Raw genomic sequence first — 12,300 nt, 5'->3', positions numbered from 1 at the left:
ATCTGTGTTTCAACCATTAGCTTCGCTAGCTGTTGCTTTATTGTTTGGTTCATTCTTTCTACTACTCCCGAACTTTGAGGATGCCATGGGGTATGATATTTCCATTTAATACCTAATGATTGGCACAAGGATTTTATAATTTTAGAAGTAAAGTGAGTGCCTTGATCAGAATCAATATATTGTATTATCCCATACCTGGGGATTAGGTGTTCTAATAAAATTTTTATCACCGTCTGAGCTGTCGCTCTTGCTACAGGATAGGCTTCGACCCATCGTGTTAAATGGTCTACTATAACCAACAAATATTTCAATCTTCCTATTCTCGGCAATTCGGTAAAGTCGACTTGAATCCTTTCAAACGGTCTATAAGCTAGTTTTCTTCCTCCCATGACCACTTGTCGAAACACGGCCTTATTTACCCTTTGACAAGTTAAACACCCTTGTGTAATTTGCCTTGCTATTTCAAAAATTCCAATACAGCCAAACTGTTTAAGGAAATGATCACTTAACGCTTTTGTACCCCAATGTGTTTGCGCGTGTAAGCGTTCTAATATTTGCCTAGCGTAGGCTTTTGGCAACATCTCTCGCCCATCAGGTAATGTCCATTTCCCTTGTTCCACTCTAGCTCCTATTTTCTCTAATTTTGCTTGTTCCTCCAGGGTAAACTTTTTCTCCTTTTCCTCTTGTCCTCTTCCACTAGTGTCCTCCCTTGTTTGTGTATGATTAATTTTAACAGTTTCAATCCTCAAGGCTGCTTCCTGAGCCTCCTTATCTGCTAAATTATTTCCTCTAATTCAATAATCTAATCCCTTTTGGTGTCCCCTCACATGCACCACGGCTATTTCCTTTGGTTCTCTTAACACTTTTAACATTTTTACTATCAACTCCTGATGTATTAAGTTCTTTCCTTGAGTGTTAATCAAGCCTCTTTCCTCCCAAATTTTTCCAAAAGTATGGACTACTCCATATGCATATTTGGAATCTGTGAATATGGTCCCTCTTCTTTCTTTTAATAATTCCAGGGCCCTACATAGGGCATAAAGCTCACAAGCCTGAGCTGACCATGATGGACTCAGAGGTCCTGATTCCACAAGTTCTGAGTCCTTGTCAATTATTGCATATCCTGATTTTCTCTTCCCTTCTATTACTCGGGAGGATCCATCTACAAACAATTTTTTCTCCTTTGCTTAACCAATGTCCCAAATATTTTACTTCTTGCTCTGTAAACTGTAATTTCGAGCAGGACATTTTTAATCCCTTTTTCCCTAAAAAATTCAACAATCTAATGGTAGCTTTTTGGGTCTCCTCTTCAGTTTCTCCTGCTACCAGTAAATCATCAACATATTGTAATAATTTTACCTCCTCGCGTACTGTGAAATCTTGTAAAATTTTCTCTAAGGCCTGTCCAAATAAATTTGGTGACTCCGTAAACCCCTGTGGTAACACAGTCCACCTTAACTGTTGTTTTCGTCCTGTTTCGGGGTCTGCCCATTCAAAGGCAAAATAATCTCTGGACCCCTCATTCAAGGGACAGGCCCAAAAGGCATCCTTCAAATCTATTGCACTATACCAGATATCTTTAGGAGACAGGTGACTCAATAAAGTATAAGGATTTGCCACGACAGGAAATTTGGTGATTGTTTGCGGATTCACAGCTCTCAAATCCTGTACCATCCTATAGGTACCATCTGATTTCTTTACAGGGAGTATCGGGGTATTATGGGGTGACATACACGGTTCCAAAGTCCCATTTTCCAATAATTTATCCACAATAGGTTTTAGACCTCTCCAGCCCTCTATAGATATAGGATATTGTTTAATTCTAATCGGCCTATGAGGGTCTATTATTTGTACCTCGATGGGTTCCATATCTAATCTCCCAACATCTCCCTCCTTATACCATACTTGAGGACAATTTTTCCTCATCAAGTTGGGTTAAGGTACATAAGTTAATATATAACCGATCTCCTTGGCTCTGAATAGTTAGGTTTAGGTTTAGTTTTAAAATCAAGTCCCTCCCTAATAGGTTATATTCTGCTTCTGGTAATAAAAGTAAATCATTTAAACAAATTTTTGTCTCTGTCTCAATCTCTACTTCTTCTAAGATGGGGACTTTGAAGGGTTCTCCTTTTGCACCTATTACTGACATCTGGGCTTTTCCTTTTCCTACCCCTTTTGGGAGTTTCTGAATCGTTGACTTTTCAGCTCCAGTATCTACTAAAAATAAAACTTCTTCTTTTTGGGGACCTACTAATAGTTTTATCAAGGGCTTTGTTGATGTTGAGGTCCCCAGAAGATATAGCCCCTGACACCCCTAATCCTCTTTGAACATTTTCTCATCCCGTTCCCGTTTACGGCAGTTTTTCTGAACATGTCCCTTTTTGTTACAATAGTAACAGATGGGAATTGTGGGTCTGTCTTGATGAGATTGTCCCTGGGGTGGCTGTTCTGGTCTCTTATCTTTTTTCTCTCCCAGCTGAGTCTTACTCCTCTGACTTTCCCTCACTGCTGCTACAAAAATTCTTGCCTTTGCTTTTTGTTTTTTTTTTTCATCCCTCCTGACATAAACCTTTTGAGCTTCTCTTAGTAATTCTTCCAACCCTCTCTCTTGCCAATCCTCTATCTCCACCCAGAGGTACTTCCCGTAAAGGATACAAAGATGCTCTGGGTGCTCAGTTTGGGATCCTTCCCTTAGAGTTGAATTCGACCCCGGGGCCGTAGGGGAAGTCGTCAAATTGGGTGACGGTATTTGACGGGTAGCTGGATTATACAGGGGAGGTAAGTGATCTAGGGGGTCCCAATCCTTCTTTTCCTTTTCCATGTGTTGCTCCCCTACGGTCTTATTTTCCCCTACTCCTGTTTTAAGTTTAAAAATGCCCACATGGGCCTTTATCCATAAACTAGCATACTCGCTCTCCTCTTGGCAAAACGGTTCCTTAGAATTTACATACAGGTTTAGTGCCTGACAAACCCAATCCTCAAATGACCCAAATACAGGCCAAAAAACGTGGGGTCTCAAGGGGTTCTTTGGCCATTTTACCGTACAATATTTAACTAATTTCTCTTTTGTCTTCCCTTTTCTAGGGCCCTTATTATTCCAATGTTTTAACATTATTCCTAATGGACTCTCCGGAGGTATTTTTAGTAATTCGCTCCCTTTCTTCTGGTCCTGGGTTCTCGATTTCGTCTGACCCATCTAGGAATTTTTACTGTGACAATTCCTACAGCCCTTGGTTACCAATAAGAGTGTCTTGCAGGGGGTTTAGGACCTATCACCCACCCACGAATCTCATAGGAATCGCTTCGGAACTAGGTTCCGTCTCAGTCACACCCTTACACACACAGGCAACCGAATCCCACCCAACCGAGCGGTATACACCTTAAATACTTATGACTCCGTCGTCTTCGTTCGGATCTTCGCGCGCAGAATTACAGGCAAAATAAACTGCTGCAGCCGGCAAGGGAGCTCATAAAAAAATCAAATTCTTTGCTTGCCCCTATTCAGGTTCAGGATGGCGTTAGTCCCGACCCGACCCCATCAGGAGCCACCAAATGGTGGGGCGCCCCTCCTAGATCAAGTCAGAATTCAGGAACCAAGACCATCCCGGACGAGCCCCCAATTGTGATAAATGATTTAGTCCCAAACAGGATTCCAATTCAAATTTACAATTTATTAAGCGAATAGAGGCAAGCAAACAGCGCTGGGTGCGCCGGGAGTCTCCGCTCCACCAAGACGCACACCTTCACTTCTTACAATTCCTTCCTTTATACTTTTCTAGGCTTCATTTCTCGCTTTTCTCCGCCTTTTTCTTGGAAGATGACTCCTTCTCTAAGTGCGTCACCACTTCCCCGGTCTGCGCATGCTTCATCTTTTTCTAGGTGGTCGTCTGGTGGTTGTTGGGAGGAAGATGCTCCTCTTAGTGCACTCTACATGACCTTTCTGTTTGCGCATGCGCTCTGTTTTTCTACTTATATAATGCTACCTTATTTGGCTATACATCTTCTCGACATTTCTGCGGTTATCTACAACACTGGTTTGTACTAGTATATCAGGAGCTAACATACACATATCAGGAAGCTACATAAGCTATACATATCAGGAAGTTACATAAAGATTATGGTTTCTTCTATTTAACACCACTCCCCTGTTTATGGTCATGCCCTACATACAATCTTTTATTTCAATATAGATGACATTTGCTTCAAGCATATATTCACTAGATTTTCTTTACACGAATCACTCATTCCTCACACGCTGACCTGAGACATCTAAAACATCATGTAAAGCATAAGGCTTTCTTTGTCCTGGGAGCCAAATATTAGAGCATGAATGAGGCATGAAAGCTTTATAAAAATGATCAAAGTAAATTCCAGGGTAAAAGGCTATGAAGCACTGCAGACAGGTAAATGCATTGCATGTCTTAGGGGGACAAGGTGAAAATATAGCATTCATATGGCTGTGCAACTGTTTGTTCTAAATTTCAGTTTCTCCTTATAAATTATTTATATGATTTGTTTGCTTAGATAAGCTTTCCTAATCACATAGAGAATGAACTGGGGCAAAGGGAAAAATGCTGTGTGATATATTCTGTGCGATATTCCCAATAAGCAGATCTTAACTTTAAATTGTTAAACATTCAGTATGTTCATTTATAAGTTATTATTTGTGCTTTGTGTAAAGTATGAAGTTGCAAAGAAATTTCAAGTAATGACTCTTTGTTAACAAATATGAGCCAAATCTTAATTAAAGCTGATTTTATATGTTTCTGAGGTTGAAGTTTGCAGAACTGTAATTGTTATATTATTTGCCTTTCGAACAAATTTATGTATTGGTTGTATATTGCTGCTTACCATAATGTTCTGAAGGTTGGCCAAGCAAGATAATTTTTTTTTTTTACTCTATGAATTGTTGTGATAGAACATCTCATAGTAATTCCTTAAAGTTAGTTGATGAGAACTATATCTTCAGGAATGGAAATTTATGCTTATAATTTTAAATAATGGTATATCCTAGGTACTTTTGAGTGTATATTTTTAGTTATTAGTTTAGTTGTTAATTCATTGCTATCTTTTTTTCTACTTATATTTTGTCTTCAAAATAAAAGTTTTAATTCAGTGTTGCTTTAGTTGTTACTGTGTTGCTTGCAAACACCATAACCACTTGACAGTGTTCTGCCCTGCACTGAACAAGCTGTCTGCTTTGTGCAGAAAAGTCATATTTGTGTCCAGTGGCTGAAGTATATTCTTCTTATTTGTCTTGCAGGCACAGGAGAGAGTGGAAAAAGCACGTTTATCAAACAGATGAGAATAATTCATGGATCAGGTTACTCTGATGAAGACAAAAGGGGCTTTACAAAATTGGTGTACCAGAATATATTTACAGCAATGCAGGCCATGATCAGAGCTATGGATACCCTCAAAATCCCATACAAGTATGAACATAATAAGGTGAGATTTTTGTTTATTTCCATAGCTGAAACTTTTCCTATTTTATCTTTAGGAAATGTACTGAAGGTCTCTAAAAATTATACATCATGTACAAATTATATTTTACCTAAAGTTTAGAAGAAAAGGGCTTCTTCCAGTCCTGCCTCTACTTCTCTGCCCTTTGCGCTGCTCTGACAACACAGATGCTGTTCTTAACAAGATGTCTGGGGGGGGGGGTGTCATAGCGAGAGGATAAAGAGCAGGCTGGTGATTGCCTGTGACTTTAGTTACCTTTTTCCTTTCCTCCCAGCCCGTGTTCTGGCCAGAGTGCAGTTAAGCCGTTTTTCTGGTTTGTACCAGTACTACTTAAGGTTTTCCATTAATATTATGTGGGGAAAAAATAAAATTATTAGAAAAATAGGTGGGGATATCTGCTTGTGTGTGAGTATATTATGAAATAAAACTTTTGATACAAGGCCTTAGAATAATCAAATTCTTTTGAAAGTTATGATATCATTGAAATTTCAAAAGAGAAAATGTGTTTAAAGCATTTTGTAAGGTTTGTCTTTGATTAGCCTAACTTTTCAGGTTTTTTTCCATTCAGAAATTGAAATAAAATGTATAAGTGGTATAATTAATATTAAAAGGGAAATTTGCATGTGTATTTCAGCTCCATGGTTTTGCTGTACATAAAGCACTGAATTTCCTAACAAGCCGACTTGAAAAGTTAGGTGATTGTGAAGTGCACATTTTTCTTCAGAATTGGTATTGAGTGTCACTTTGCTGTAGTATATGAAAGTCCTAATTATAAATCAGTGAATTATTTCCTTGTATTATACTACAAAGTATATATTCTACAGTTATTGTTCAATTTGAGTGTTGAATTTATATAGAATGTTTTTATATAGTTAAAGTGAATTAATTAGATGTGGCATAGCTGAATACATGTGGCCAGACCTTTCTAATTAGAGCTGTTCACTTTTATATAAAAGGAACTTGACTGAAAGTGAGCGAGTCTATCTTTGCACTTAGCTGCTTCACAAGCATTCCCATCAGTTCTAATAGGGCAAGGTGTGGAGTAAAGTAGAACTTGCCAAAGTTGTCAGGTTCTAGATGAAATTCCTTTAAAAACTCAGGGATATTTTTAATTCAGGGGAATTAAAAAATGCAGACTTGAATTCCCCCCCCCCCCTTTTTTTTTTCTCTCCATTGAAAGCAAAGTCATTAGCCTTGCAACCTAAAAACCACAGGAAGGGCACTTCCTATTAATTTGAATCTCATCTCAGGAAATACAGTCTCTGGAAAGAATATCTCAAAAGTTTGAGTCAGCATATTATTAGCACGGTGCTTGTTTTGCACAATAGCTTAGAAATCTACAGCTCAAGCTGATGTTTATGTGGCTGAGCCTAAAAAAAAAAGTGAAGTGATCCTTTTATCAAATTCAAAAAGTTCAGTTAAGTAGGCTGTTGGGATCTTTGTAGAGTTTAAAAAATGACATCTAGGCTGGACTGTTTTAATATCAACAATCTAGGAAGAGGCATGTTTTAAGTTAAGGAAGTTAGTTCTGGCATTCTGTTGGCTTCATAGTCACCAATATAATTAAAGAGGCAGAGTCTGAAATGCTTTATCCTATTTTAAAATAATCTAGGCTCTTTGAAAGATTTATTATCAGAATAGTGAAAGTCAATTGAGAAATGTAAATATTAGTGTTTACATTGTAATGTCTCAGAACTGATGGTAGGGCATTGTATCATACCTCTTTCATCACACTTCACACTTTCTCCTGTCAACTCCAGAATATGAGCACTACTGAGGTTTAAGATAATGGGTGAGGGTTATCTCTTCTCTTAGGGATGTGACTTAGGAAATGGTGGCTTATGGATTGGTTTATAGTTTCCTTTTCAGTAAATGTTACTGTGTTTCCATTATTTTTTAACCAGAAGTTGTGCAGTTTTTATATGCATCTTGAATTTTGGAGGAGTGGTTTATAAAACACAGAAAAGCCTTAGGTGGGGGTTTTTTGGGTTTTTTTCTGTTTTTTTAAAGAAATGGACTTGAGCAATTCTCAAAATTGCCTGTCTGCAAAATTTTTGTGAATATACAATAGTAACTCACGTGCAACCACTGACATTCAAATTCAATTTTTTAAAATTGAATATATAGATGTATATATTTTAAAATCTTTTTAAAAACTGTCTTTTTAGAAATCTGTGTTTTGGATTTGGGATGAAAATAATGTTGATAACATACTGATGTTTTTGGCTGTTGCTAAGCAGTCAAGGACTGTCCAGCTTCTCATGCTGGCCTGCCAGTGAGAAGGCAGGGGGTGCACAGGAAGCTGGGAGGGGACACAGCCAGGACAGCTGACCCAAACTGGCCAAAGGGATATTCCATACCATATGACATCATGCTAAGGATATAAGCTGGGGGAGTTGGCCGGGGAGGGGCTGCAGCTTGGGAACTAACTGGGTATTGGTCAGTGGGTGCTGAGCAATGTTGATTTATTTGCTCTCAAAGTTGTTGTGCTTGTTCTCAGGGTTGTGTTCTGTGACACCTTACTTGCTGTTATTTTCCCTGTTGTGCTGTTTATCATCTCTGGGAGCTGGGTAAAGGTTATCATTGTGCTGTACTTTGTAACAGCGGCTTATGATAAAATGGCTGGTCATGACACTAATCTGGTACTTGTATTCAACATTGCTGTCATCTCTGTACTTTGGGAGCCATCTCTTGGAAACTATTAATAATTACACTTTTTTATCTTTTCTCCTCGGAGAGCCAATTAACAGGGGAGACACTTTCCTTCACCTTCCCCTTCTCCATGCTAGTTACAATAGCTCTTGAGAATTTTGAATATCCTTGGGATGTTCAAACCTGCATGCTCCTGTTGCTAGGTCTCCTGAATGTGTTTCAGGTCTATCTCAGGGTTAAACAACTATTTAGAAATACCACCCCATCCTCTACTGGTGCTCGGTGCAGATGCGGGCACACTACGGCTACCCCAACCCCCTCGATGGGCACTGCGGTCGCTCAAATCCCGGCAACAGGCTTTGTGGCCACTCACACCCTGGCGATAGACACTGCAGATGAACTAGAGAATCAACCTGTGCCTGTTCTGGTATCAGTCGCCCCTATACACAAGAAGAAATGGACACGAAAGCTTGTTTAGTGAAGGATGATGAAGGGCCATCATGAGACCTGGAGGAGGAAGAGGTAGAACCAGAGATAACCACCCGATCTCTATCCCTGAGTGAGCTGCGAGACATGTGAAAAGACTTCAGCCATCATCCAGGTGAGCACACTGTCACCTGGCTGCTCCGATGCTGTGATAACATGGCCAGTAGCCTGGAATTAGAGGGTAGGGAAGCCAAGCAGTTGTGATCCCTTTCTAGGGAAGGGGGCATTGACAAAGCGACTGGAAAAGGTGCACGTGTCCTCAGCCTCTGGAGGTGACTCCTGTCAGGTGTGAAGGAAAGGTATCCCTTCAAGATGTTATATGTCACCCAGGCAAGTGGACCAGGCAAATTTTTTCACAAGAAATAGACTACCTAAGAGCCAGCCAACATGGAAGAGAGTGTAGTAAGATTTCAAGTATCATAATCAATTAACATCTATTCAGATAAAGAAATTAAAGATGACTTTTTTTTTTCAGGAGCCTTGTTTGATATGAGGTAAAAACTGATTCCCCAATAGCTTTACATTTCCTCCCATGAGGATATTCATCAAAGAGCTTGAGGGGCTTCAATAAAGCCATGAACAATTTCTTCATCAGTGCTTCATAAAGAATGAACTTCCATGAGGACTTCCACAGTCCTAAATAGATCTCGGTCTCTCCCCAACTACTTTTCTCTTCTTTTTAACTGTCTCCCTCTGTCAGTCATTTACTCCTCTTGTGCCTAGCTGGCCTTTTTCCAGTCTCTTTACATTTGACCTTGTAAAGTTTTTATCTATTTATTTGTGACCTTATCATATTGTCCTACTCTCTACTGTTTTAATTTTTCATTACATTTGAAGCAAACATTTTTAAAATCATCTTTTTATCAATGTAGTAACTTATATCCTGGCCTCCTACCATTTCACTTACTTCCCTCATTTGTTCACCTTTTGGTTAGAACAGAGATTTCTTGCATTTGTCTGTATTGCTCCAATGAATTTGTAAATTACTTGTTTCCATCTCTTATATTCTGCTTTACTATTTCATATTTTATCCCAGCAGAAGTGACTCTTAGATTCATTTTTTTTTTCCGGGTGTAGGAAAAATGATTGTATATCAGAGGTAAGGTAGGTTAGCAGGGTCGCTCAAAGAGCTGAGAATATCTTTCTTAAAAATAAACATAAATATACAAGCAAACATTTTTCACCTTCCCAGTAAAATTATAGGTAATTTCACCTATATGAAATGAGGAGACTGTCTAAGCCTTCAATTATGCAAACTTACTTAAATGTTCACATTTTAGAACAGATGCAAACCCCAAAAATTCAATGAATTAATCACATTTAAGTTCATGCATGTGCTAACATCTAATTTTGAAAAGAGTAGGGTCCTGATTATGGAATATATATGCCAAATATAGGATACTGTAGGCATAAATTTGAAAACTCAATGTCAGTTACTCGTTTTGCAGTACATTAGAATTTCTTCATTCCTCTTATATTTCATTTTAAGAGAAGCACTTTATTTTTTTTCAGACATAATATTTTAAGTGATTAACTACCCTTTGCTAATGGGAAATGATAAGTCATATACAAAAGCATATGTGTGGAGTGTGATGTCCATGTTTTATCTTTCCAATTCCACCATTTTACTGCTAGTAGAGAGAATGGGTGGTAAAAAATTCTTGTAGATTTTGTGATTGCTCCTGCAGGGGTTAAAGGACAAAAAATATAGGAAGATGTTTATAGCTTCTTTTTTGTCATTGTTGTTTCTTTTTTATAAATATTCTTTCTCTTTTACTTCAGATATGTTTGTCACATAGTTATTTTTCTTATTGTGTGTCTTGAAAGAAACATTCATGTGAGTATGCATTCTGACAATAAAAATGTGAAATACTCTCAGGGCAACTTTTTATGTAATAGAGGTCTGGAGTTTATTTTAAGGTAATGAGTTGAGATGTCACAGTCTTGGAACAGTTCTCACTTCTTCCTTTATTAACAGTAGTTCTATAACTATAGGGGTATTTGTATATAATATTTAATATACACATTTTTTCTTAGAGTAAAATATTTGTTAACTTCCTAATTAATTCATTCATTTGTACAAGTTATGTGTTTTGATAATCCAGCATTTACTTCTGAAATAATTTCAGATAGAAATAGTTTCTTAAAAGTCCTCTGAAACTTTAAGAAAATATTTCCTTCCCCCAGTAAACATTTTTTGGGAAACTGACTGATCCAGTTTTGTTCCATTTATGTTATGTGAAATTATTAAAAACTCTTCAGTCTCATGTCTTCATCATTCATTTCTACTAACTCACAAGATTTACTTGAAATAAGATTTACTGCCATGAATTAAGAAACCATCAGCTAAAATGAGCCATTTTTTCCTGAAGATTTTGTTGGTCGGTCTTTTTCAGTTTGCAATTCCTATGTGGTAAAAGTTGTAATGTCTGAAATGCAAAAAAGCTTCCTTTCATTATACAATTCAGTTTTGGTTTAGAAAATTGGCTAATTGTTAAGCAAATGAGTTGTGTTTTTTAAAAAAATTATAAATTAGCCAACTTTTTTATCAAGTGTTTGATTTTTGGTTTATTATTATTATCAGTAGTAGTTTTGTATTTAGTTTGATGTATTGCCTGATAGAGGTATTCACATAATTACTTTGTCTACTTTTTCCTTGCATTTTTTTTCTTCCTGATTAAAGAAAGTATAAAGTCTAAACATTAGAGCTGATTACATATTTACACTATGCGATTCTGATCATGTGCCTACCTGTTTTCAGAATATGGACCCATGTACCTCCATTCTTACAGTAAAGTAAATACGAAGTCTAACCTTAAGTGACTACGTAAAGGTGAGGCATGAGACAAAGGTCCAGTGTTTTATTTCTGGAAAGGGAGGTTGGCAAAGAAAAATCTTAAGTATGACATTATTGATGTTTGTTTTAATTTCCTTTTGACAGTATTCTTTTCCAGAATCAAAGCACAAAGCCTCTGTTGCATGTCTCAATTTTGGCAAAAAAGTATATACGTTTTGACTGGTTTCTGTAGATTATTTAATATTATGGTGGACCTAAGATATTAGATAAGAAGAAAATGATTTGTTATGAGCAAGTGACTTCTGCGAACAGTCTTGAGTTTGACAAAACAGAGCTTAGTATTGGGTTGGAAGGGTAACAGAGACAGAGTTGCTTTGAATCCCTTCTTACACTTCTCTAATTCTCATGTGGCTCAGTTTCTTAGCTCTTAGTCTGTATTGTGCATCAGAGTTTATGAAATGTATGCCTTGGCTGGGGCAAGTAATACTGTGAAAAAACTATTATGATTAAAGTTTTTTTCATGGTAATTAAGTTTGTTTCAGGTTGATGACTTTCCATTTTTCTTCATGTGACCAATAGGGCAGAGTTAAAATTTGGCTTGTTTTGTTTGGGTTTTTTTAGTTAACCTTGTTAGCTAATTTGTATACAGCATAACAATAGATTGCATGTACACATTTTGCAAATTTGGAGTTTGAAAATTTTCAAAATGTAAATTATGTGCCAAGTAGTTTGTTTGAAGATGTTCCTCTATTTTTAGATTTTATTTTCTTTAATAAGCTATGACCCTTGTTTTCAGAACATATGCTCTCAGTATGTATTGTTGGCTGTACAAGCAGATAAATGAGTGCTCTTGGTGTGTGCATATGTTCTTTGCATCTTGCCTTCAGTCCTTATGCAGCTGT

General features: G+C 37.3%; 1 protein-coding gene across 1 annotated transcript in view; it reads left to right on the top strand.

Annotated features, from left to right (window-relative positions):
* Positions 1-12,300, top strand: part of LOC309415190 (guanine nucleotide-binding protein G(q) subunit alpha) — a gene marked incomplete at both ends in the record, with an annotated part of 118,571 nt that overhangs the window by 22,778 nt on the left and 83,493 nt on the right. Inside the window, one exon of the mRNA XM_082012637.1 lies at positions 5,264-5,448. Coding sequence (XP_081868763.1) covers positions 5,264-5,448 — 185 coding nt within the window. The remainder of the gene's footprint in view (positions 1-5,263; positions 5,449-12,300) is intronic.

Source organism: Phaethon aethereus (assembly GCF_964289735.1).
Source record: "Phaethon aethereus genome assembly, chromosome: W".
Classification (NCBI taxonomy): domain Eukaryota; kingdom Metazoa; phylum Chordata; class Aves; order Phaethontiformes; family Phaethontidae; genus Phaethon; species Phaethon aethereus.
The sequence above is the reverse complement of the archived record's forward strand: the minus strand, read 5'-3'. Positions and strand labels throughout refer to the sequence as shown.